General features: G+C 44.0%; 1 protein-coding gene across 1 annotated transcript in view; it reads left to right on the top strand.

Annotated features, from left to right (window-relative positions):
• The window catches only part of LOC115474743 (potassium voltage-gated channel subfamily H member 8-like), a 625,512-nt gene that overhangs the window by 348,321 nt on the left and 249,615 nt on the right, over positions 1 to 27,576 (top strand). The window contains exon 7 of the mRNA XM_030210385.1: positions 20,069 to 20,353. Coding sequence (XP_030066245.1) covers positions 20,069 to 20,353 — 285 coding nt within the window. The remainder of the gene's footprint in view (positions 1 to 20,068; positions 20,354 to 27,576) is intronic.

Below are 27,576 nucleotides of genomic sequence, written 5' to 3'. Positions count from 1 at the left end.
ACGCTGGGGGTGGGAACTACCATAGGGCTGCTGCTGTAGCCCAGCGGTACTTTCTTTTTAGCGAGCGGTAAGCCCGCGTTGGACTTACCGTACTTTGTAAAAGGGGCCCACAATAAATGATCTTTGGTGTGCCGTACTAGTGTCACAGTGTGTTCTTTCACCCACTAATTTTTCATCCTAGACTATCTGTACCAAATACATAAGAGACAGAGTTTACAATCTATTCAAGGCAAACAAGACAAATAAGGGATTAGGGAGCTACTGATACATCTATTATGGTAAGAAAGGAAATGATAGAGAAACCTCCAAGTGCATCTTCTTCCCTAACCATAATCCTCAGGACTGGATAACAGGAAATGTGAGTTTGCCGTGAGAGATCGTGACAAGCAATAGTTAAAGCTGAAATGCTAGCCAGTACAAGATGGGGTATCATGAGGAGAAGTCATAAGAATACCAATTTATATTTATGTGACTTTTCAACCAAATAGAATCACAGTATGCTCAATTGTTTGACAATTATAGGATTTATATGCATGCAACCTCTTACCTCATGGATGACTAAATGCGCTAGCTACCCTGCAGAACAACATCTGAAGGCAAACAGCAATCCACAGTTGGTCAAGCTAAAGGACCTTAATAGGCTAAAAGCATACTTGCAAATATAAGTAATTAGTTGTTAGAAAGGGAGATCCAGGGGAGCGAGCAAAATGTCTTAATTTCTCATTGAAGTATATTGAATGTAGGCAGTTTAGAAGGGAGAGAGTGAAATGAGGTTAAGTTTTGGCCATAAAGAATAGGAAGCTCTCCACCAATGAGAAAGCAGCACAGAGTGGGTGACACAGGGATGTGGAAAAATGTCCAATTTTTGTAGAACTTGGACAGGATTAAAATATTTGGCATATATTTTAATGGAAGGCTTTCCCTGTGACAGACAGAAGACAGCAAAATTCCAGTGTTGTGGCATTTCACAGATTAAAAATTAAAGAATAAAACAAAGAAGGGGTACCCATTCGCAAATTATAAACCCAAAATACACAGAGCAACTGGGAAATGCAAGTCAAGTATTAAACAATCATAAAAACGATAGAAAACTTTTAATTACATAAATCATACTCATAAAAGCATAGCATATGATGGGTTGCCAGAACGCCAAAAAGTGTTGCCACACAATAAACTACTATCCGCTGTATGCTGTTCTGGAAGCTCTGCAAATCCACAGATAAGCTGTTTTTTATGTGTAGCTTGTGGTATTTGGCTCATAGAGACTGAGCGGTCCTTTTACTGAGCCACATAAGCACCTACACGCACCTGACATTCGCCAATTCTGAGTTACTGCCTGGCTACCGAGTGGCCCGGGTGGTAACTTCATTTTTGACGCGCGTCAAAATATTATTATTTTCTGGCGCATGGGCGGTAATCGGCATTTGGATGCACATTGACCATTACCACCCGGTTAATGCGTGAGACTTTAGCACTAAGTCAATGGCTGGTGGTAAGGTCTCAGACCCAAAATGGACACACGCCAGTTTTCATTTTGACGCAAGTCCATTTTCGGCCCCCACCCCACCCAAAAAAAGGCATTTTTGGCAGGTGCGCTTAAAAATGATACTGCGCATGGCCAAAACACGTGCCTACTCTACTGCAGGCCATTTTTCAGTGCACCTTAGTAAAAGGACCCCTGAAATTGGTGGGTTTCCTCGCCCTTCTCTTGGTATATGATATGTAACACCCAGTTTGCTAAGGCCCCTCAAGCAGGAATTGTGCCGAAACATGTTGAGCATTTATATGTGTACAGTGTAATGAAAACCATGGACTGACAGTGGACAGTTGTATGTGTGACAGCACTTTTTGGATTTTTGGCAACCCACTATATTTTGGAGCCTTTTACCAAGCTGCGGTAAGCAACTAACGTGTGCTTACTGCAGCTTAAAACTGAGTGCCTTGGGGTGTGCTGCAGCATCCTGTGATAAGTCGCAAATGTGCAGGTGCTACCCACCTGCTAAAATATATTTTTTATTTTTTAGAAGAGGAGGCATATCAGGGCAGACAGTGGACGCTTCTGTGCTAATCCACTAGTGCAGCTACATTACCACATGCTAACTCATTAGCGTAGGATTAGCCCATGAGCCCTTACTGTCTACAATATAGGTGGCAGTAAGGGCACATGCACGAATTTTTGTTAGTGGCTGTGCACATAACCATTAAATCTGAAAATGAAACATCGGCCATTTTCCAGCCTGTGTAAGGGCGTGTTAAAACCACGTTTTCCCGCAGCTTTGCAAAAGGGCCCCTTTATGTTTTATCCTCCTGATATTCTGCGCTATTAAACCAGTCAGCAATGGCCGCTGACTGCTTAAATAGCATTTAAACGGCTAACCATGAATATTAAGCAGGAGATAACCAGTTATCTCCGTTGAATATTCGTGGTTAGCGCATACCCCCAGATTCTACATAGCGCACCTAATATTTCACATCGAAATTCAAGCTTATTCTGTAACAATGCGCTTAATTAATTGGCTGAACAAGCCAATCAGTGTTGCTAACAGCACTTAACAAGCCATAATGAGCACTAATTGGCAATAATTTACATGTATAACTTGCTAAGCGTATTCTGTAATGCATTGCGCCTAACTTCTAATGCATGCAGGCAAAAAGGAACATGGTTATGGGCAGGGACATGCGCATTTCATGGGCATTCCAAAATTTACATGCGTTGTTATAGAATATGACCCAATGCTCCTAAATCTATGCCCTGGGATTTATGCCACGTTTTCGTTGGTGTAAATAGAGGTGCGTAGTTTTAGCCACTAGAATATCAATTAATCATATACAATGCCTATAGGTGTCCCTTATAGGATACACGTAGGCGGAAATATTTTCCACACGGATTTTCTAGGTGTCATATATAGAATTTCCCCCATAGTGGCTAACTGTCAAGTAATATAGCCGGTTAGCGCCGATATTCAGCGCTGGGTTTAGCGGTTAAATAGGACCACATAAATAGCAGTCCTATCGTTAACTGCTAAGAACATAACCAGCTAGTGCTGAAAATCTGCTTAACCTAATTAATTGGTTTTTGCGGCCAAAAAATGAAACCAGAAGTTCAATGTCGATCACCAAATATGGCTCGGCATTGAATTTCTGGCTTCAGTGCCAACAGTGGACTTTAATCTCTCTGGCTGCTGCCAGCTGAATATCGGTCCCTATTTATTTGTATGATTTATGTGATTAAAAATGTTCTATTATTGTTTTTCTGATTTGATATTTGACTTTCATTTCCCAGTTGCTTAGTGTATTTTGAGATTAAGAAACAGTCAAAACAAGGGGTTTGCAAATGCAGCAAAAAACATTTTTACAGTTTTTTCCTCTTTCTGTAAAATTTCCTGTTGAATGCTATGAAGAAGAAGATATTTTTTACAAGTTTTTCCACAACTGTTCATTTATGTGTGGAGGCCATGTGGTCGCCTGTTTTTAGCCTATTTTTAAAAGATGCTTAGGTATCTTGCAGGGGCGGACTGACAGTGGTTGGGGCCCCCGGGCAGTAAAGGTCATTGGAGCCTCTGGGTAGTAAAAGTCATTTGAGGCCCCTGGCTACTGCCCGCTGAACCGCCATCCCTCTCCCGCTCCGCCACCCTGTCTGGTCCTACCTTGAAGGACCTGGTAGTCTACTGGCTTCTTCGGGGGCAGGAAAGAACCCCACTGTTTCCTGCCTGTTATTGCTACTGTATCTGGCCGGCATCACTGCCGCCATGTTTTTCAAAATGCCTACAGAGACTTACCGCAGTAGTCTCACGGATCTTGGCAGTCTCAGCAGCCATTTTTAAAACACGCCGGTGCCAGCATGCAGAGTAGCAGCAGCGGGCAGAAAAGAGTGGGATTCTTTCCTGTCCCCACAAAGGCCACCATACCACCATGCTGCTTTTAACTCCTAACCCTTATTCACTTGTTCAGAACCCTTATTTTATCATCCTCACTTTAATATTCCCTTATCTCTTGTTTGTCCTGTTTGTCTGTTCTAATTAGATTGTAAGCTCTGTCGAGAAGGGACTGTCTCTTCCTGTTCAAGTGTACAGCGCTGCGTAAGTCTAGTAGCGCTATAGAAATAAGTAGTAGTAGTAGGCCCTTCAAAGTAGGACTGGGGAGGGCTGCAATGTGCTGCGGCGGCGAGCAACCAGGCAGAGCCTCTGGGCCCCCTAGAGCCTCTGGGCCCTCGGGCACTACCTGGTTGCCCAAATGGTCAATCAGCCACTGATATCTAGGGATAAACAGGTGGACATTTGTGATTACATTTAACTTGCTGACATTTTTGACTGTTTAGGAGCAAGAATAAATGTTAGTACCTAAAGTATACACTAAACCCTGGACTCTATACATGGCACCCAAACTCGGACACCAATCCAAGTTGTACACCCAAGTAAACTGGCTAACAAGCCAATCAGTGCCAATAATTGGGTGCTAATTTGTATTAATTTGGATTTGGGTGCATATATTGTACTGTTCTGTAGCAATGTGCACCCAAATCCCAGAATGCACAACTCAAAAATGGGTGTGGCCATGGGCGGGTCAGGGGCATTCCTAAAATTTGCACTCAGTGTTCTAGAATACCGGGGATGTGCGCCCAAATTGATTGCCAAGAATTACACCAGGTTTCAGCAGGCATGAGTCCTTGATGCTATTCTATAATGGTTGTTCATCTTTGAGTGCTCATTGTAGAATAGCATTGAGCACTGGCTTTTTTTTCTTGATGCTGATTTTTGAGCGCCATTTACTGAATCTAGTCCCAAGTGTGTATTTTATAAAATACATGCATAACTTGTGACTCTGCCTAAATTTCACTCCAGATCACACTTACGCCTGGATCGTATAAAAGTACACGCCTTCTTGTCACTTCATGCACTTTTATGCATATATCACCTGGGATAATTTTATGAAAGCTTTTTTATGCAAGTAAATGCCTTTATGTATGAAAATTATCTTATAAAATGAAACCCAAAAGGTCTAAGTTTTGTATTCACTGTTTTTTGCATCTCTCTACACAGGAACCATGACTGCCAAGTTCCACTTGTGCTCTGTTTGCTAAATCACAGCTCCTCCCTCTCAAATGCAATTTATTTATTGATTGATTGATTGATAGCATTTATATCCCACATTTTCCCACCCACGGGCAGGCTCAGTGTGGCTTACAGTAATCTATAGAAATCATACATCAATTCTACAACAAACAGTCAACGACATTGAAGTGAAAGAGACTAGAGAGTAATAGCAAAGGTGGGGAAATGCGGTGGAGAAGGGTAGTTAGTGGGGTTTCTCAGGGGTCTGTGCTAGGACCGCTGCTTTTTAATATATTTATAAATGATTTAGAGATGGGAGTACCTAGCGAGGTAATTAAATTTGCTGATGACACAAAGTTATTCAAAGTCGTTAACTCGCGACAGGATTGTGAAAAATTACAGAAGGACCTTACAAGACTGGGAGACTGGGCGGCTAGATGGCAGATGACGTTTAATGTGAGCAAGTGCAAGGTGAAGCATGTGGGAAAAAAGAACCCGAATTATAGCTACGTCATGCAAGGTTCCACGTTAGGAGTTACGGACCAAGAAAGGGATCTGGGTGTCGTCGTCGATAATACACTGAAACCTTCTGCTCAGTGTGCTGCTGCGGCTCAGAAAGCGAATAGAATGTTGGGTATTATTAGGAAAGGTATGGAAAACAGGTGTGAGGGTGTTATAATGCTGTTATATCGCTCCATGGTGCGACCGCACCTTGAGTATTGTGTTCAATTCTGGTCGCCGCATCTCAAGAAAAAGATATAGTGAAATTGGAAAAAGTGCAGCAAAGGGCGACTGAAATGATAGTGGGGATGGGACGACTTCCCTATGAAGAAAGACTAAGGAGGCTAGGGCTTTTCAGCTTGGAGAAGAGACGGCTGAGGGGAGACATGATAGAGGTATATAAAATAATGAGTGGAGTGGAACAGGTGGATGTGAAGTGTCTGTTAAAGCTTTCCAAAAATACTAGGACTAGGGGGCATGCGATGAAACTACAGTGTAGTAAATTTGAAACAAATTGGAGAAAATATTTCTTCACCCAACGCGTAATTAAACTCTGGAATTCCTTGCCGAGAACGTGGTGGAGGCAGTTAGCATGGAAGAGTTTAAAAAGGGGTTAGACGGTTTCCTAAAGGACAAGTCCATAAACCGCTACTAAATGGACTTGGGGAAAAATCCATAATTCTAGGAATAACATGTATAGAATGTTTGTACGTTTGGGAAGCTTGCCAGGTGCCCTTGGCCTGGATTGGCGGCTGTCATGGACAGGATGCTGGGCTCGATGGACCCTTGGTCTTTTCCCAGTATGGCATTACTTATGTACTTATGAATTCAATATGAAGAGATGCGGGGCGGGTCTTGAGCATAAGCTTTTCCAAATAAGAAGGTCTTAAGATATTTTTTGAAGGTCGGATGATCAGGGGTAATTTAGATCTTCTTAGAAAATTCAGCATACAGTTTATAATATTAAAGTGTATAAGACAGAAAGTACAAAAAGCCAGCGAGTTTAGGTGCCATTGTAGAAAGTTTTCTCTGACTTTTCATGTATCAGTAGTGAGTTAATACTATAAAGGTTCTAATGTGTCTAGGTAACAATTATAGAAAACCTACTAATAATGGAGCCCTTTTACTAAACTGCATTAACCCCCGGATTCTATATATGGTATCCAACTCTGGCCATGCTTTTGAGATGCGCATGCAAATAAATTGAATAATGAGCTCTGAACCATCAATCGTTGGGTGCTAGCAACCAATTATTGATGTTAATTGGTTCTCTTTAAAATTTGTATACACATCTGGATGTGCTATTCCAGGGGCAGACTGACCATACGGGCAACCAGGCAGTGCCCGAGAGCCCAGGGCTGTGGAGGGCGCCCAGTGCTTTCCTCCCACGTGCTCAATGTGTGATGTCCTTCTATCTCCTCCAGAACTGAGACCGGGGCACCCCCATTTCCTCCCCGTCCTGTGCAGAGCTGCCAAGAGGGGGGCAGGGGAGGCAAAATTCCCCGGGCCCAGCACCAGCAAGCTTCTTCTGGGTCTGTTTCTGTCCTGCTCCTGTGTGCTGGCTGGGACCTGGATGATTGCATTAACGTGATAACCTGGGTGACCCAGGATATCACGTTAATGCAGTCATCCAAGTCCCGGCATGCAGCAGCAGTCAGACGCAGAAGGTAAGGGAGCAGGCGGCCCGAATGTGTGTGGGGGGGGGGGAAGTGTGAGTGTGGTGAGGGGAAGGGAGGTCTTGCCCCGGGTCCAGCTGTGTCTCTCGGCGGCTCTACTCCTGTGCTCTCATCCCTAAACCCCCATTTGCAGGCAAGGGCACCAGCAGCTAAATCAGCCATCTGCCGCTGATGCCAGTACTTCCCTCTGCTGCAGCCCGCTCCCTTCTGACGTGACTTCCTTCTTCCACAAGTGCGGGCCGCATCAGAGCAAAGTTACAGTGTCAGAAGCAGACAGCTGATTTAGCTGCAGGACCAAAGGAAAAGGTCAGTTTTAGGGGGAGAGGCAGGCAGCAGGACTGGGGGGGTGGGGGCACTGGTCCTCATTGCCCAGGGGCCCAGACCACTCTCAGTCCGCTCCTATGCTATTCTATAAGACACAGCACCTAACTCATGTCAGGGACGTTCCAAGAAATTCTGCATGGAACTGCCTAACTGCACCTAACTTGGGTGCCAGCACTTAAACCACGTTTACACTGGTGTAAGTCTGGTGCCCAAAACTTAGGTGCAGGATCCACACTAAAAGCTATTCTACATAAGATAAACACCCGGTGTAGAATAGTGGTTAGTGCTGGATTTTTTTTTGGCTCCTAAGTTTCTGTGTTGTTTATTGAATTCCTTCTTACATAGTAACATAGTAACATAGTAGATGACGGCAGAAAAAGACCTGCACGGTCCATCCAGTCTGCCCAACAAGATAAACTCACATGTGCTACTTTTTGTGTATACCTTACCTTGATTTGTACCTGTCCTTTTCAGGGCACAGACCGTATAAGTCTGCCCAGCACTATCCCCGCCTCCAAACCACCAGTCCCGCCTCCCACCACCGGCTCTGGCACAGACCGTATAAGTCTGCCCAGCACCATCTCCGTCTCCCGCCACCGGCTTTGCCACCCAATCTCGTCTAAGCACTTTAGGATCCATTCCTTCTGAGCAGGATTCCTTTATGTTTATCCCACGCATGTTTGAATTCCGTTACCGTTTTCGTTTCCACTCACTCTTAAATGCTAACATGCACTTAACACGGAAGAAAAGGTTTCTCACAAAACGCGTTAAAGCGTTTTGCAGAAGTTTGCCTGTCAGCGGGTGCTAACTCACGTATGAGCTATTTTTTAAAAATATGTTTTGCTAGGAGCATGTCATGGTTGGAAAATGGGCATGGAAGTATTAGCCAGCTTTGCATTAGATCGTGCTCACTGGTTAACACAGAGTTAAGTGCTTCCACATTAGCTTTTTTCAGGTAGCACATGACCTGCAAACAAATAAATAAATGAAAATTGCCTACAATACTGCCACTTCGCTGCATGGTGTTCTGTAAAGCACGGCGCCTAACTTCAATCACGCGTATCTGAAAAGGGGATGTGGCCAGGGACATTCCAAAACGTTGCATGCAGATTTACAGAATTCACCCAAAGCATACCTAAGTCGAGCGCTGGCATTTATACCTGCTTTTAGCAGGCATAATTACAGCGGCAAAAAGTTAGGTGCAGAATCCACACCAAACGCTATTCTATAAAGGTCACACTTCCATTATAGATTGACACTTAGAACTCAAGTTTTTGGTACTGATTTTTTGGCGCCGTTTAGGGCTTTATTCTATAAAGTTTATGCTCCTAAATTTCCGTTCCTAAATTATTAGCGTAATCTATCTTGGAGCATAGATTATGCTTGTAATTTAGGAGTATAACCTTTGTAGAATAAGGCCTTTATTGTATTCCCTCCTAGTGGCCTAGTGGTTAGAGCACCCGTCTGGCAATCCAGAGGTGGCTGGTTCAAATCCCACTGCTGCTCCTTGTGATATTGGGCAAGTCACTTAACTCTCTATTGCCTAAAATACAACCTTAGATTGTGAGCCCTCCTGGGACAGTGAAATATCCAGTGTACCTGAATATAACTCACCTTGAGCTACTATTGAAAAAGGTGTAAGCAAAATCTAAATAAATAAAATAACTGTAAGTTCCAGCTCTTCCCAAATTCCACCCCCAGACCCAGACCATTCCAGCACTAACTGGATAGACTGTGCTGATATTCAGTGGCACTATCTGGCTAATATCACTGGATGTCAGTGGCTGAGCTGGTGCTGGCATTTACACCTGCTCCAGGGCAGGTGTAAGTGTTAATTAACGAATTATTTTAGATTACGGCATTACACAGTGGCGTAGCTAGGGTAGTTGACACCCGGGGCCGGTCAGTTTTTAACACCCCCCTCTAAAATCCAGTACTAGACATGCCGAGAATACAAAACACTCAGGACCTATAGAGCAATTCTACCATACCATAAGCAGTCATTTCTACGAATCACACAAGGAAAAGGAAAACATCTTAAAACACTACAGTGAGCACTAGAACATCAATTCACCTATTGTAAAATGAAACCAGACAGAATAGTACAGATCGTCAATCCTGCACAGTCAATGCCAACTGAAAGCCATGTCTTTTTCACAAACACAGATACACCCTAATCCACTATAGAATAAGTAGTAATGGGGGTCACGTGATGCTAGGCTAAGGGGAGGACGCCGCACGCTAGAGCTCCGCGGGCCCTCGTAAACATCTGCCCTTAGCGACATCAAAAGCAGCTGTAAAACCCTCAAAAAAACGCAGATTGTGCAGTGGGAACCTCACAGCAGTGCAAATTAGCGGCGATCTCGGTTTCAACCGCGATGACATCGAAAGCGAACAAGAAAGACGGGACGAGGAGCCGCGTGGGAGAGAGTAAAATGGCGGACGCGGCCTCCTCGGGAGACTCGGTGGGATCAGTCTGGGCGGCGGAGATCGCAGCAGAAGTCTCGAGTCATCTAGAAGCGTCCGTCGACAGAAAACTACAAAGGATCTCGGACCAAATAGAAAAGATGGACGGGAAACTGGAAGGATTAAAAACAGACATGGCGGGTTTCCAACAGCGCCTGTCAGACATTGAAGATCAATCAACACAGAAAGCAACAGCCCAAAGCGCAATACAAAAAAAGCTGGAAAGACTGGAGGCAAAAATTGAGGACCTAGAGAATAGGTCCAGACGCAACAACCTAAGGCTGGTGGGACTACCAGAATCCCTGAGAGAGGTGGATCTTCGGGGGTTCTTGGAAAAATGGCTGCCTCAGGTACTTGCCCTGAATCAATTGGAGAACTGTTTCAAGATCGAAAGAGCACATCGCCTGGGGCAGCGAAGACAAGGGGAAGAGAGACCACGAATAGTGATCTGCAGAGTACTGAATTATGAACATAAGCAGGAAATCTTGCGTGCCTGGAGACAGAAGGGAAAGATTCAATACGAAGAATCAACTGTCTTATGCTTCCAGGACTTTTCAGCAGAGGTGTCAGCCCAGCGCAGAAGGTTTTCAGAGATCTGCAAGCAATTATATGAGAAAAAAGCACGTTTTGCGCTGTTATTTCCCGCCAAACTGAGAGTCCAAAATGAAGGGAAATTACATGTTTTCACATCCCCAGAAGAGGCGAAGGAGTTTATAAAGCGGTTGCCATTTAACGCAGAGGAGAGCAGCGCATCTATGGACTCCAGAAGTAGTCCGGGACACTGATTGGGAAGAGGGACAGAGAGATTGACCTGGACTACACGAAAAGAAGAAGATGGCCGAGACACAAACAAGCAGTAACAATGAATAATATAAATGTAAATGAATGACATGATCTAGAATGAGGAAAGTGAGATAGTGTGTCACCCATTGCTGAGAGAAGAAGATGTGAGTAATGTAGGGGCAATATAAATTAATATGATACAAGATGTCGCGGGGTGAGGGGAGGGGGCGGATACGTGACCGGTTCTCAAGAGGACCAAATTACGCATTTGGAAGGTGGGGAGGGGGGGGGGAATGGGGGGAGGGGGGGGAATGGGAGGGGGGGGGGGATTCAGCAGAAGAGGGTAGGGGGGATTTGCATGTCTGTTTTTTCCTTTTTCTCCTTTTCTTTTTTTTCTTTTTCTTTTACTTCCCTTTTCTTTATTATTTGTTCAGAGCAGACTAGTGTGGCAGCGGTGTGGAGCATTCTCAGTTGGAATTGGTGGGAGGTCGCACCCAGGGGCTGGGGGGTGTGACCTTTATTAAAATGTTAAAATCAAGTACAATTGGGAAGCTTGAGAGCTGATGAGGTATGGTTAAAATAATATCATGGAATGTGGGGGGGATTTCTTCACCCATCAAACGTACCAAAGTCTTACAAGCCATGAAGCGACATAAAGCGGATATAGTGTTTTTACAAGAAACACATCTGACGACATCGGAACATGATAAGTTTCAAAAAGGCTGGATAGAACAAGTAGTGGGTGCCCCGGCGGTAGGTAAGAAAGGGGGAGTACTTATAATGTTCCGTAAGGGCCTGCAATTTCAGATCAAAAGGGTAAAACGGAGCCCCGAGGGAAGATTTGTGCTGGCAGAAGTGGAAATGGGGAATGTCACAAATATTTTTTGCAATGTTTATGCACCTAATGTTTGGGACAAAAAATTTTACAAAACTCTTCTGGAGCTGCTGAGTCCCTATCAGGGGAAAAATGTTATACTGGGTGGAGATTTTAACTTAGTATATGATACTCAGATGGATAAAACGGGCACACAGACGCCGAATCTGGGTCATGCTGCAGGGGGTTTGCCTTTTCTCTGCAAGACACTAGACCTGATCGATACGTGGAGGGTTTTACACCCCACCCAGAAGGATTACACGCATGTGTCTAGAGCACACCTCACACAGTCACGCATTGATTACCTGTTCATCTCCAGAGCCCTTTTTTCTAAAGTATCAGAGGCAGAGATAGGTCCGTGTGAAATATCAGATCATTCGCTAATTTGGTTGCAGATGCAAGGATTAGGGGAAGGGGGGAGTAGGGGAGGCTGGAGATTCCCATTAGATTTGTTCTGGGACCCTAAGTTTAAGGAGTACTTAGACGGGAAGTGGAGGGATTTCGCAGACCACAACAAGGAACATCAACACCAACCACGTTTATACTGGGAAACCTCCAAAGCAGTAATGCGAGGTGAGATCATAGCTTATAGAGCCAGGGTTAAAAAGATGAGAGATAAAGAGATTTTCAGATTGGAAAAAGAAATTTGCCAACAAAGGGTAAGATGTGGGGTAAAAATGACTCCGGATGGGAAAGGGGCTCTTTTAGCTACCCAGCAGGCTTTAAATGAACTGCTTCATCAGAGGGCAAGGAAATCGCATATGTATTATAAATATCAATATTTTATCCATGGGAATAAGGCAGGAGCGTTGATGGGTAGACTGTTAAGAAGAGAAGGGGGTAATAAGAGCATTTTGGAAATAAAAGAAGAGGGAGGTCGACATCTTAGGACAGCCAAAGATATATCAGAGCGCTTTAAAAGATACTATGAACGTTTATACCGGGAACCCACGGATATAGTGCCAGACAGTATGCTTTACTTACAAAATCATACCCTACCCCGAATATCAGATTCACAAAAGGCACACTTAAATGGCCCAATTACAGAAGGTGAAGTGATGTTGGCACTCCAACAAAGTAAGACGCAAAAGGCACCAGGGCCCGATGGTTTCACCATGGCTTACTTTAAGATAGTTCAGGAGCGAGTGACCCTTCCCCTGTTAAATTTATATAATGAGATGGCCAATACAGGAGAGATGTCGGACTCTATGAACATAGCGAAGGTGATAGTGTTAAAAAAAACCAGGAAAGGATAGATTAGAAGTAGGGTCATACAGACCCATATCATTGTTAAATTGCGACGTTAAGATCTATGCGAAGATTCTGGCGAATAGACTGTCTAGAGTGTTGCCAGACTTGATTGCCTCCCCACAAGTGGGATTTGTGAAAGGGAGATCAGTGGGAAGGAATGTTAGGGCACTTTTGGCGTCCCTTGAAATTGTAGAGGCCGAGAAAAGGCCTTCCCTGTTGGTCAGTTTTGACGCAGAGAAGGCCTTTGATCATGTAGTTTGGAACTTTATGTTCCAGGTGATGGAAAGAGTTGGTATAGAAGGCACATTTCGGAGGGCAGTGGGGGCGCTTTATCATAACCCCAGGGCGTTTTTATGGGTGAATGGGGAGCAGTCAGCCTTGTTTAAAATCAGGAGGGGCACGAGACAGGGATGCCCATTGTCTCCTCTACTTTTTGTGCTCGCACTGGACCCTTTGATTAGGGAGATTGAGTCCCATCCTGAGGTGGAAGGGGTGACCTGGGGTGCTTCTTCATTCAAGGTCTCTGCATTCGCAGATGATACATTAGTCCACATCACACAACCAGGAAGCTCACTGAGAGCCCTACTGGAACTGTTCCAGGAGTATGGGGATTTTGCGGGTCTCCGGATTAACTACTCTAAATCCTTAGCACTAACAGCACATGCAAGTGTAAAGAGGGAGTGGGAGTCGGGGTTCCCGCTCAAATGGGCGATGGGTTTCCTCCCATATTTAGGGGTGAGAGTTGCAATGAGCACGTCCCAATTATACCAACTGAATTACACTAATTTATTAGATAAGATGAAGGGCAGGCTGGGTCAATGGGGGACACTGCCGCTTACTTTACACGGGAGAGTTCACCTGTTTCGTATGGTGGAATTTCCCAAGTGGCTGTATACATTTCAGGTGTTGCCTTTGCGACTCAGACACAAGGATCTCCGCCAGCTATATAGACATCTGCGGAAATTCGTGTGGAGAAATGCGAAGTCCAAGGTAACACTGCAATGTCTCTTCGGACCATGGAAGGAGGGGGGCTTGGGGCTTCCGAATATACGAAGATACAACCAAGCATGTTTGTTGAGACATCTAGGAGATTGGATGTTGGGGAGGCAAGATTACACTCCACGTGATATGGAATTTGATTTTTTTAAGCCAGCACACCCATATTTTTTGTTACATTGTGCCAAAAGAGAAATACCAGAACAGGTGCGCAATAGCGTACTACTAGGCCCCTTGAGAGAGGTGTGGAGAGACCTCAATGGGATGTGGGGACTGGGAGCAGATACCTCTGATTTACTTCCACTACAGGGAAATGCACAGTTCACACCAGGTTCTGACAGTCCAACATTTCGTAGATGGGCAGAGATGGGGATTACAAGACTTGAACATGTGTTGGATTCTGGAGGAAGGATTTTACCTCTGGGAGCACTGGGGGTGGGTATTAGTCCGACTCACATATTTGCACACCATCAGCTGACACACTATGTTAGATCATTGGATTCAAATAAGCTGGAGGGAGGTCACGGGCGTAAATTGAGAACTTTCTTCCGGGTAATTCCCGGAGACAGATTGTCCGTTTCTGGACTACAGAAAGCTCTGGGAGAGATGGAGAGTAGCAAAGACATGGGACAACTTGGTCAAAGATGGGCGATGGATTTGGAGCAGCCACAGTTGCAGTTGGATTTTCGGAAACTGATATCTCGCATACCACAGATCTCTGTAAACGCAGGATTGCGGGAATGCCAGTATAGAATAATTGTTAGAGCATATATGGCAAAGAATCAAGTGTTTAAAATAGGAGGTGTTGAGGACCCGTTATGTTCCAAGTGCAAGCAGGGAGAAGGCTCGTTCTTTCATTCTATTTGGAAATGCAGCATGATCCAGATTTTTTGGAAACAGATATTCATTTATCTGGAATCCCTGGTGATGCACAAGATCCCATTTTCACCCCTAGGAATAATCTTGGATAAATATGAAGTATTCACAGTCTGTGGCAGAGGGGCTCAGCAGCTCATACGTAAGGCCAGCATAGTGGGAAAAAAACTTATTATGGGCGCATGGAAGAGTGAGAAACCTCCAGAATACTGGCATTGGAGGAATAAGTTTCATGAGATCATGGTCATGGAACGTAGGGGGGTGGGATCCTTCCCCAAGAGACGAAAAGCATTTCTGGATGTTTGGGAACCATACATACAGTCGTTGTCACCTAAAGCTCGGAGTTTAATAATAAATAGGCTCTGAACGCATTGTTCCCCCTTTTTTTTTTTTTTTTTTTTTCTCTATTCTTCTCTCTTCTTTCTATTACATTTTCCTTTCGCAAGCTAGAGGGTTCCAGTCTGAGGACGGGGACCATGGATTAATAGGAAGCGGAAGATGGTAGTAGGGTGAGGTTACATTGGCTTTACGGTCAGGGTGATGTGCCGTCAGAGCCAGGGTACATCGCTATGGTGACAATTAGGGAGCCCGTTATATGGGAGGCCCCTTTGAAGGTTACTCCCAACATTTACAATGTAAGCTCCTCCTGCTCAATAGTAGACTATCAAGCTACAGCGTAGCTTGGGAGGGTCAGCGAGAGGGCGCAAGGATTCATTTGCAGAGTTGGAACGTACTGTTGTAACCAATAAAAAGGATAATTGGGAAAGGGAGGGTGGAGTAAGGGAAGGACTATAAAGAAGGCCAAATGGCAGCAAGGGCTGCAATTCATAGATGTGGACATGTTATTTTATTGAGTTGTCTGTGGATACTGCAGTATCAAGGGATTTTACGCGACACATAAGTATTATGGCCTAAAGGAAGGCTTAAAGAACAGCTTACAACAAGACAAGGGGATGGGAGGGAGGGGGAGGGGGGAGGGGGGGAAAAATTCAAATTCACGATGACAAAGTGAAGCAGCACATTGTATGGTTTGACGAGTTGTTTATACATGTTGATTCTGAATAGAACTGTTTCATTTCTGTATTTTGTTGTTCATCAATAAAAATGATTTAACTAGAATAAGTAGTAATATTTAAACTTTCTATTTAGACAAAAAATTAAACTGAACCCCCAAGATGCCAGACTCTGCATACAATGCAACACCACAGAAACAGAAAATGTCCCTTAGTACTGTGCAAAATATAACGACAGCAGATGTAAATTTGAAAAAAAAACTAACAAATACCAATCACCACTTTACAAATCAACAAATAAAAATAAAACAAATATAGAAAATAAAATAATACCATTTTATTGCACTAATACATTTAGCTTTCAGAGGCCAAAACATCCTTCCTCAGGTCAATACAGTATAGTACTGTTACAGTATCCTATCCTGACCTGAGGAAGGGGGGGTTTGTTCTCCGAAAGTTAGCCAAAATGTATTAAAATTTATTAACACAGCTACAATACTACTTTATCCTAAAGCAAAAAAATAAAAATATATATTTTATTTACAGTTTGCTGTCTCTGGTTTCTGCTTTCCTCATCTTCTTTTCACTGTCTTCCTTCCATCCAGCATCTGTCTTCGGTCTCTCTCTGCCATCCAGTGTCTGCCTTCTCTGCTATTCCCTCCATCCAATGTCTGCCCTGTCTCCCTGCTCCTTCCATCCACATCTGCCCTCTCTCTCCCCCTTCCATCCATTGTCTGCCCTTTCTATCCCTTCCATCCACTGTTTGCCCTTTCTCTCTACCCTTTCAATCCACCATTTGCCCTCCCTCTCCCATCCATCCAGGGTCTGCCCTCCCTCTCGCTCCCCCTTCCATCCAGGATCTGCCCCTCTCTCTGCCCCTTTTTTTCAGCCCCCAGTTCCAGCCCCACTATCCCACCAGTCCCCCGTTTCAGCCCCAGCCCTTTTCTCCCACCAGTCCCGAGCTTCAGCCCCCAGCCACTTCTCCCTGTCCCCTTTTCAGCCCACAGTTTCAACCCCAGCCCTTTTCTCTCACCACTCCCAAGCTTCAGCCCCAGCCACTTCTCCCTGTCTCATTTTCAGCCACCCAGTCCCCACAGTTTCAGTCCCTGCCCCTTTTCAGCCTCCAGTCCCAGTACTAGCCCCCTTATCCCACCTACCCTCCTTGCCGGTCCCCAGTTCCAGCCCCCTTCATCCACATGCCTTATATTATGGCCCCCCTTTTCAGCCCCAGAACCATTCTCCCACCTGACCCATGCATGCCCCATTTTCCCACCAGCCCCAGGTATGGCCCCCATTTTCCCATATGGCCCCTTCTCAGACTCCAGTTCCAGCCCCCTTCTCCCATCTGACAGCCCCCTCCCCTCCTTCTCCCATTCGAGAACCCCCTCGCCTCCCCACCCGTCCCCTTCTCCCATCCAAGAACCCCCTCCCCACCCCAGTCCCTTCTCCCATCCAAGAGCCTCAGTCCCCTCCCCACCCCACCCATCCCCTTCTCCCATCCGAGAACCCCCTCCCCAGTCCCCTTCTCCCATCCAAGAACCGCAGTCCCCACCCCACCCCACCCGTCCCCTTCTCCCATCCGAGAACCCCCTTCCCTCCCCAGTCCCCTTCAACCATCCGAGAACCCCCTCCCCACCCCTTCTCCCATCCAAGAAGCCCCTCCCGTCCCCTCTGAGAACCCCCTCCCCACCCCAGTCCCCTTCTCCCATCCAAGAACTCCAGTCCCCTCCCCTCCCCTCCCCAACCCCAGTCCCCTTCAACCATCTGAGAACCCCCTCCCCACCTTCTCCCATCCGAGAACCCCCTCCCCACCCCACCCCCTTCCCCATCTGAGAACCCCCACCCCACACCCTTCTCCCATCTGAGTTCCCCTCCGACCCGACCCACCTACCAGCTCCATTCTCCTGCCACCACCATCACTGCCTTTAAAAAAAATTTGCGAAGCGCCGGAGTGGCAGGCAGCACCTCGTGTCTGCCCTGCTAGTAAAAATCTCAACGTCATCAGGCCTTCCCACACTGAGTCCCGCCCGCCCGCCCTCGCGGTAATAGGAAGTTACCTCAGAGGAGGGTGGGACTCAGTGTGGGAAGGCCCGACGACGTCGAGGTTTTTACTAGCAGGGCAGACACGAGGCACTGCCTGCCTCTCCGGTGCTTAACAAATTTTTTTTTAAGGCAGGACAGGGCTCTTTCCTGCCCCGAAGAGGTCACTAGACCACCAGGGCAGTAGATAGTAAGTAAGGGGAGGGGAGGGGAGGTGATCCGGGGTAGGGGAGGTGACGAGGGGGCAGAGGAGAGGAATATGTGACCCGGGGGGAGGGGAATATTTGATAGGGGGCGGGGTGAAGATGTGAAAGGGGTGGGGTGTGGGCGGGGCATGAGTGTGGGTGTGGCAGAGGCGGAGCATGTGTCCTCTTTTTGAGAGGACAAAATATGGTAACCCTACACATTCGTCTCTTACTACCAGTGCTTAGGAGCTTGCATGGGCTTCCTTCTGCTTCCAAATTATATAATGCCCGGCAGATTTTAAAAGAAAGAATCATAGAAATCCTCTCTTCAAACACCCTAATGCCTGCTCTGAGCTGGCGTTATGTTTTTCAGTGGTAAGGTGGCTTTGTTATGTGCGCTGTTCTATGAGCATTGGGAGGGAACAGGAAATGACCTCATTAACATCAGTCTGACTGCATTAGCGTGCTATTTGCAGTAATGTTTGGCTCGCTCATTGTCTCCCACTCTAGATCCTCTAAGCATTCTGCGCTCACTAATGCAGGTGTTAGTTCGGCGTTAATCACCTCTAGCGCCTGCGTTTGGTGTGAGCTTTTTTGCTGGGCTTCTTAATTGTCTCTTCCTTGGCATCTAGTTTTCTAAAATCCTACACTTAAGCATGTGAAGTACCACACCTACAGTGCACGCAAGTAGTTGCAAAATTGGCATTTACACATGTGAACAGCAGCACCTAAACATTCAGAGCCCCTGAGTGATTTCACTCTTGTTTGAACGTGTTCCTTTGCAGTTCCTGCTGAATAAACTGCAAACCACATGTGACTAACCCTCAGCCTTATAGATATTTTATAAACGGTTCCATGATCGGTGAAGCATATGGTGATTCTATTTGTTTGAAAAATCACATAAATATAAATGTAAAATTCTTGGCAGATTGGGAATGTCACGACTTGGATGTCCTTTTCTTACTTAAATAACCTTTGCAAAATTGGGCCTCACATGTGATTGTACAGTTCTGAAGCAGTGCATCTTTTGCCCAAGGCTTTATTTTCTGGGAATTTCTGGAAGGAAAAAAATATTCCACTGGGAAAAATCATGCAAAGGCTTCTGCAAAAAGTGCCATGGAACACTGGTCCCTAAAGGCTAAATTTTAAACTTCAAGCCAGTGTGCTATAATATTTTGTGCATAATATGGTACTTGATGGTTTGTTTTGTTTTGATGTTTTTTTGTTTGTTTACATAGTGGATTTTTTTTCCTATCATAAAATGCAGGAAATGAAAGGGCGGAGCAAAAATTGTGTCTCATACTGTTCCACTGTTCTCACTGCCAGTGCAATGATATAACAAAAATAGGCACCACTTGTTGCTTTGAAGGGGGAAAGGGCCGAGACTGCTGTCCTCTAATAGGGCAGTTTTGATAAACAGCTTAAGTCTCAAAACTGTCCACTACCTACCTTCTCACCCAGAGGACTCAGACTGTGAATCCTTCTGCACCAGACACATTCCCAGAGCTTGTTTAGTACACACGCCCCCTTTCCTCACTTGCCTGAACTAACCAAAACCAAATCTACAATCCACACACACTCTCTTAACATGCCCCCTACCACCACCTCACTTACTCAAACCCACATTTAACACCTCATACATAAGTAACTTGCTAAGCTCTCCATTTCTGCTCCCAGTCTGCCCTAGGGTTCCGCATCATTATTCTGACATCTCCGTGCATTCGGGGCTCCCTTCTCATTATGGAAGAGGAAAAGATTAATCGAGCTAGAAGCTTACTCTTTAACATTATAGTATTTCTAAATACTAGCAACTATCTTTACATTGATGGTACCCTCACTTTAGTCTTTCTCCGCTTGGGTGAGATTATCTTTCCAAATTAATTTGCTTAAACAGATCACTTTGAATAGTTTGTATTGCGGCACTGTTTTATTAATAAGAATAATCTACTAGAACATATGTATTAGATTGTAAAAATAAATTTTGATTGTGGTTTGTAACTATTTATTTTTCTTTTTTGTTTTACTTTCCTAGGTTGGCTGCATGAGTTAGCCAAGCGCCTGGGTACGCCTTACAGCTCTGTAATCGCTGCAAAATCACATGACTCAGTCAATAGCACTGACCTAGTGACCTACCTGAATGACAGTCATGAGGGGAATAGCACAGGCTGCGATCTGATTGGGGGTCCCACCATCCGTAGCTCTTATATTACATCATTGTACTTTGCACTCAGCAGCCTGACCAGTGTGGGTTTCGGGAATGTGTCGGCAAACACAGACACAGAGAAGATCTTTTCCATTTGCACAATGCTGATTGGAGGTGAGCCCTAGATGAATTCCGAACCTCTTTATGTACCCATGATACTGTGCAATAGGAAAGAACCCATAGGGCAGGGCGTCCCAAACCAATCTTGGAGACCCCACTGCCCATCAAATTCTCATGATATTTACAATGAATATGCACAAGAGCAATTTGCACACATTGGAAACCTGCCATGGAGAAAATTCTATAACTGGACACCCCCTTTTAGGTGTCCAATGCCATGTGCTCAGACTCGATTCTCTAATGGCATCTGAGCACCCAGATACCATTATAGAATTCTAGCATGAACCGGCATCGGTACACGTAACATTTACATATCCGCCGTCACACCAGCTATAGACCTGACGTAATCTGATGTAATCTGGCATATTCTGGCATTGGTACACCTAACATTTTCACATCAGCCATTGACCTGGTGTAACTACAGTTGTGCAAATGTGTCAAGGGTTCATGTAACTTACAGGATTCTGTAATTTGCATGTAAACACCAGCTCCAACTATTCCCCACCCCTGTTCTGTCCATGTGAACACCCTTTATTTTCTTATTTATGCACTGTGCCACTTACATGTACTCTTACAGAATAATGCTTAGTTACTTTGCCTGCCAAGTGGTATGTAAATTCAAGTGCCCAGTTATAAAATTGCCCTTTATATGCAAATTTATCTCATGCATTACTTATTATGGGTATCTTGGAAACCCCTCTGGCAGTGGAGTCCCCAGGACAGGTTCGAAAAACACTGTCAGAGTTCCATTGCCTGAAACTGTATAGAAATTGGTTTATTAACTAGAAAAAGAGTTATAGAAAGGATGTGTTAAGCAAATCTGCAAACAAGCCATCAGTAATAGGTCTTTCTCTTCTTCAGAAACTGTAGAGGGTCAAAGTAGTCCTTGATAGGTTTGGATTGACTGGTAGCCTTGAATAGAATGATCACCAAGAGGCCCTTTTACTAAGCCATATTCGATGGTAACATGCGCCTAATGCAGCATTAAATGGTGTGCCAAAAGACATGCTCAGGCATCCTGTGGTAACTGCCAAATCTGTACACGCTAAGGGCCCAATTCTATATATAGTGCCCAAAATTAACATGCACTAGGCAATTATACCTAAGTGTATTCTAAATACTGTGCATAGATTTATATACGGTATTTAGAATACGCTTAGGTGTAGTTAATGTGACTGAATCTACACATATCCATTTACGCCAAGGAAAAGCTGGTGTAAATCCTTGTGCATAGATTTATGCACACTGGCCCATATTTTATAACAACTTCCATAGATTTTGGAACGCCCACAAAACACCCATTTCCACACCCCTAACCATGCCCCTTTTTGCCTGTGCGCATTAGAATTTAGATGCAGTATATTACAGAATACGTTTAGCAATGTACGTGTATGAATTCTAATCTTTGCCAATTAGTGCTCGTTATTGCTTGTTAGGAGCTGTTAACACTTAACAGCTTGTTAAAACAATTAATCTACATGTATAGTTATAAAATACGCCTAGATTTGCATATAGGATCGCATGTAACTATGAGCGCTATATTGAATCCGGGGGTAAATGTGTGCTAAAATATGTATATATTTTTTGAGGGGGAGGGGCATGTTAGGGGCGGAGAATGAGCTCTGCTGTGCTAAACACCATATCTACATTAGCACGCACTAACTGGTTAGCACTGGAATACCACATGATCCCTTACTGCCTACAAAATGGGTGGCGGTAAGTGCTCATATAGTACTTTTTAAAAATAGACATGTGCTAATGGCAACATTAGTTCATGAACAATATCCACTCAGGAACCTAACAATCAAAATTTCCTCAATATTAAACTCATATAAATTACAGGAAAATACTTTCATGAATCATACCGTTAGATTATCATATACATTTATTTATTTCCAAACAAATCTTTTTTACTTTTCTTACCAAAATCCCTTTTCTATACAAAAGCACAGCAAAACTATCATAACCTATCTAAAACATATCCCCTGGACAAAATCTTTGGAGGACAAAGAATGTTTGATTCTAGACCAGCTGAAAATTGAGGAGTTTGTGAAGATTTCCGTGATTAAAAAACTGGGACTATGTGACGGGTGGAACCAGATGTGGGTTCACCTGGAGGACTGGTGATTTATTGAGAAGAAAAACTTTCATCACGGACTGACTCCTAAACCCTGGATGACATTTTTAAATTTGTTACAAATGTGGGTAATGAATGAATGAATGTGGGCATATGTTTTAGATAGGTAATGAAAGTTTTGCTGTGCTTTTGTATAGAAAAGGGATTTTGGTAAGAAAAGTAAAAAAAGATTTGTTTGGAATTAGATAAATAAACGTATATGATAATCTAATGGTATGATTCATGAAAGTATTTTCCTGTAATTTATATGAACATTAGTTCATGGCCATTAATACAAAAAAATAGAAAATCTTGCACATTCTAGGTGTATGATTGGCACTAACAATTGTGGATCCATTGACAGTTGTGGTTCCATTCTTGTTGCTGAATATTAGACTTTTTTTTTCTAAATAACAGAAATAAAGTATCCATAATCATGGAAGTTCTAGGTGAACCTTGGTAACATAATGGTTTGTGCAGTGACATAAAAACTAGGGGAACTGGGTTTGATTCCCACTGCAGCTCCTTGTGACTCTGGAAAAGTAATTTAACCCTCCATTGCCCCAGGCACAAAACTTACACTGTGAGCCCACTAGAGACAAAGAAAGTACCTGTATATAATATGTAAAACGTTTTGGTTGTACTATCGAAAGGTAATATATTAAATCCATAACCTCTATACAAGGAAAATCATGTTTATTTGTAATGGCCTCCTTATTGTGTTGAGATCTTTATGCATGGAAGATGAGTGCAAGCTTCTATTAAAATTTATATAAGTGCTGAAAAAATAATGAGTAGTAGTTCATTAAGACCAATGTCGAAAAAGCATGTAAAGCCTAGAGCTATGAATTACTGGAGCTCTGAATTATACTGCTGAGGTCTTGAAAATTGTTTAAATTATTTGATGCTGGATCCTGAGTGTTATTGAGGGGCATTTTTGAAAGAAACGTCTAAGTTGGAATTTGGACATCTTTGTAAAACGTCCAAATTTGGAGGTGGGGAAAAGGTAATTTTCAAAAAAGATGGACGTCCTTGGATTTGGACGTCTTTGATTTTCAGCCATTTTTGAACACAAAGATGTCCAAGTCTAAAACGTCCAAAGTCAAGCCATTTGGAAGTGGGAGGAGCCAGCATTTGTAATAGACTGCCAGGATAGCAATTGGACACCCTAGGGGGAACTGCAGTGGACATCATAAAATGCTCCCAGCTACACAGCAACCTTACATTGTGCGCTGAACCCCCCAAAACCCACTACCCCAAACTGTACACCACTACCATAGCCCTTACAGGTGAAGGGGGCACCTATATGTGGGTACAGAGGGCTTCTGGTGCGTTTTGGAGGGCTCGCTGTTTCTTCCACTTGTAACAAGTAGGGGGGGGTATGGGCTTGGGTCCACCTGTCTGAAGTGCACTGCACCTACTACTAAAGTACTCCAGGGACCTGCATGCGCTGTAATGGACCTGAGTATGACATCTGAGGCTGGCATAGAGGCTGGAAAGTAATGTTGTTCATCACAATTTTGGGGGTTGGGAGGGGGTTAGTGACCACTGGGAGAGTAAGGGGAGGTCATCCTCGATTCCTTCCAATGGTCATCTGGTCATTTCAGGCACCTTTTTGTGCCTTATTCGTAATGAAAACTGGTCTATGTGAAAACATACAAGTTTTAGTCCTGGACGTCTTTGCTTTGTTCCATTATGACTCAAAGACATCCAAGTCTTAGGAACGCCCAAGTCCTACCTCAAACATGCCTCCAATACGCCCCCTTGAGATTTGGACATCCTTGCGACGGACTTCTGACAAAGACGTCCAAAATGCGGTTTTGATTATACCGATTTGGACGTCTCTGTGAGAAGGACATCCATGTGCCGATTTATGTCACTTTTTGGACGTCCATCTCTTTCGAAAATGAGCCTGATTGTGGACTGAGAGTTTTCATTCTGGATACTTGGGATATAGAAGCTTGCCTGCTCACATTCATATAAAAGGAACTAGCATATAAAAGACAGGATTTTTATAATAATTCACTGCACTCCTTAAATGCCCTAGATAAGAATGACCTGGGGATTAAATGCTAGTTGTCTTTTATATTGGCTTTTCCTCGTCCATCATTAAAAAGGGTTAAAGTATTGTGTTTCTTCCCCTCTGATTTACTGCCACCTTGAGTAGTTAAGCACACAAATTCCCGTACCTAAACCAATCCCCTAATAATGCCCCCCCCCTACTATCCCCTGCCATTCATCTCAAATATTTTCAATTTGTGTAGGGTTTTGTTTCTTTTATTGTTTTTCGTTTGTTCGTTCTGGGGCTTTTTTTTTGTTTACTCTATTTGATTTCATTTAGATAATAAAAGGAAATTAAATACTGGGACCCTCTCCCGATCCTCTTTCTTGCTCATAATCTGGTATTCCCTTTCTGCCTGTTTGCACTGAAGAACAATAAAATCTGTAGGGTCCCTGGCCTTTCCACCCTCTCTCCACCCTGTCTTTGTACATAAAGACGGTGTTTGTATCCAGGCACTTTTCTCAGCCCTCCCCCCTCCCCAGAATCCCTATACCAAAGCCTTTATCTTGGTGTCTCGCATTGGTCTGATAACAGTACGTTAACTTCACTGGAATTCGGATTATGTGTCTTCTTCACCTGGGAGAGTGGAGTTCAGGGTTTTTCCACCAGGTCTGGTCCTACCATTAAGCAACTGTGTTTTTCACACATGGCCCTCAGTTGCCCCAAATATAAAAGTTAGTTTATGAGCCCACTAGGGACCAGGAAAGCACCTGTATATAATATATGTAAACTGCTTTGGCTGTACCGCAGAAAGGTGATATATCAAATCCATGACCCTTTACCTTTCTGTCCTGCTGTTAGCTGCTACTGATTTATGCAAACGCAGACTCACAAAGAGTCAGCACATGGCCCCACTTCCCTCCATATGGGCTACCCCTGTCTCCTACACACAGGGGGGCCTGACTGGACTTGGATTTTCGAGTGCAGGAACCCTGGACTCTGGCCTTCCAAATGCAGGGGTCTCAAACTTGGGCTCCCCGGATCAGAGAGCATCTAATTCAGGGGCAGTGGAACATCTTTTGACTTGGAAGGGTTGAACAAACCAAGATCTGTCCCTGCCCCCTCATTTTTCCCTGTTAGAGGCAAAACTTTGGCAGGGTCATGGCTCCTGTGGTCCACCCCATTCCATTGCCTATGCTCTAATTATGTTTTAATTCAGTGGATAGATCAGTGCTTTTCAATATTTTTGAGGTCATCACCCCATGATAGCAGCCACATCAATGCACCCGTGAGTATTGTGTTCAGTTTTGGAGGCCATATCTTGCTAAAGATGTAAAAAGACTGGAAGTTGTGCAAAGAAAAGCTACAAAAATGGTATGGGATTTGTGTTGCAAACCGTACGAGGAGACACTTACCAACCTGAACATGTATACCTTGGAGGAAAGGAGAAACAGGGGTGACATGATACAGACGTTCAAATATTTGAAAGGTTTTAATCCGCAAACAACCCTTTTCTGGAGACAGGAAGGTGGTAGAACTAGAGGACATGAATTGAGGTTGAAGGGGGGCAGACTCAGGAGTAATGTCAGGAAGTATTTTTTCACGGCGAGGGTGGTAGATATGTGGAATGCCCTCCTGCAGGAGGTGGTGGAGATGAAAATGGTAATGATATTCAAACGTGCGTGACATAAACACAAAGGAATCCTTTTTAGAAGGAATGGATCTACGGAATTGTACTAGGCTGCGCATTTGATTTGCGATTCTCTAAAAAAAAAACTTACAAATTATATCACATATAATAGAAAAATGTACAGGAATTAGAGAGAATTAATTGTCTTTAATTACTCACCCACCATCACAGCATCAGACATCAGTTGTAAAGTTATAACAAAACTTACAAAATCTAACATCAGTACCTCTGGTAATTATAAGTAATTAGAATAATTATATAAAGAAGAGAGAAAGGAAGAAGAAAGTTTGTTCCTCATACAAAGTTCACAGAACAGAGAGAAAGAAAGAAAGAAAGAGAGAAAGCAGAGAATAAATGAAAGATTCATAGCTATAGAGAATTAGTTTCTATCAGGGGGGGGGGGGGGGAGAGTACCCCCCCTGGAAATAGGCTGTGAGAAGGACATGAAACTCTCCTGCCATTGAGACTATTTCAGAGTCTCTTTAGATGAGCAATTACTTATATACCCTTCCCATCACAAAGGACCACCTCATATATCACCCAATCAGCAATCCTGCAAGTACATGGGAGACCTGTGATAGGGCCTTAGTGTCCTTGCCACACCTCTGCTTAGTAACAAACAGTTGGGATGTCATGACAACCGGAGGGGGGGTCTGGTCAGTTTGTTTGCAAAAAGACAGTTGGTTGGGATGCCATGGTAATGGTCTTGTCAGTTTGTGGTCAGCCAGAAATTCCTGTCTTGCCATTCTCAGTGGAAACTTACAGAAACACAAACAGAAATAAGCAGACCCAAAAGAAAAGGCCAGAAAATTCCAGAACAGAATCTTAGCGGAGATTGGGTGGCGACGCCGGTATTTGGAGATTAAAACTGGTGCAGGACAGACTTCTATGGTCTGTGCCCTGATCGTGACTGAATAGATGTGGATAGACTGGAGTGTAAATTTTAAGGGGCTTTGACATTAGCTCCAGAACTTTTAGTACAGGAACAGTGCTGGGCAGACTTTTACAGTCTGTGCCCTGAGAAAGGCAGGGACAAATTAAACTCAGGTATACATATAAAGTATTACATATCATGTAAAATGAGTTTATCTTGTTGGGCAGATTGGATGGACCGTTCAGGTCTTTATATGCCGTCATTTACTATGTTACCCCAAATTTGGGTTTTCTGACCCCCTGAGGCCTAGGAAGCTCATTTTTTTTCCACCATGCTTTTCCTGCTCTGCCTGCTAAAACAGATTAGAATAGTACAACACAGCAGTTTGACAAACTGAGCAGCAAACTCTAAGTACATAAGTAATGCCACACTGGGAAAAGACCAAGGGTCCATCGAGCCCAGCATCCTGTCTATGACAGCGGCCAATCCAGGCCAAGGGCACCTGGCAAGCTTCCCAAACGTACAAACATTCTAT

Source organism: Microcaecilia unicolor, chromosome 7 (genome assembly GCF_901765095.1).
Source record: "Microcaecilia unicolor chromosome 7, aMicUni1.1, whole genome shotgun sequence".
NCBI classification, from domain to species: domain Eukaryota; kingdom Metazoa; phylum Chordata; class Amphibia; order Gymnophiona; family Siphonopidae; genus Microcaecilia; species Microcaecilia unicolor.
The sequence above is the reverse complement of the archived record's forward strand: the minus strand, read 5'-3'. Positions and strand labels throughout refer to the sequence as shown.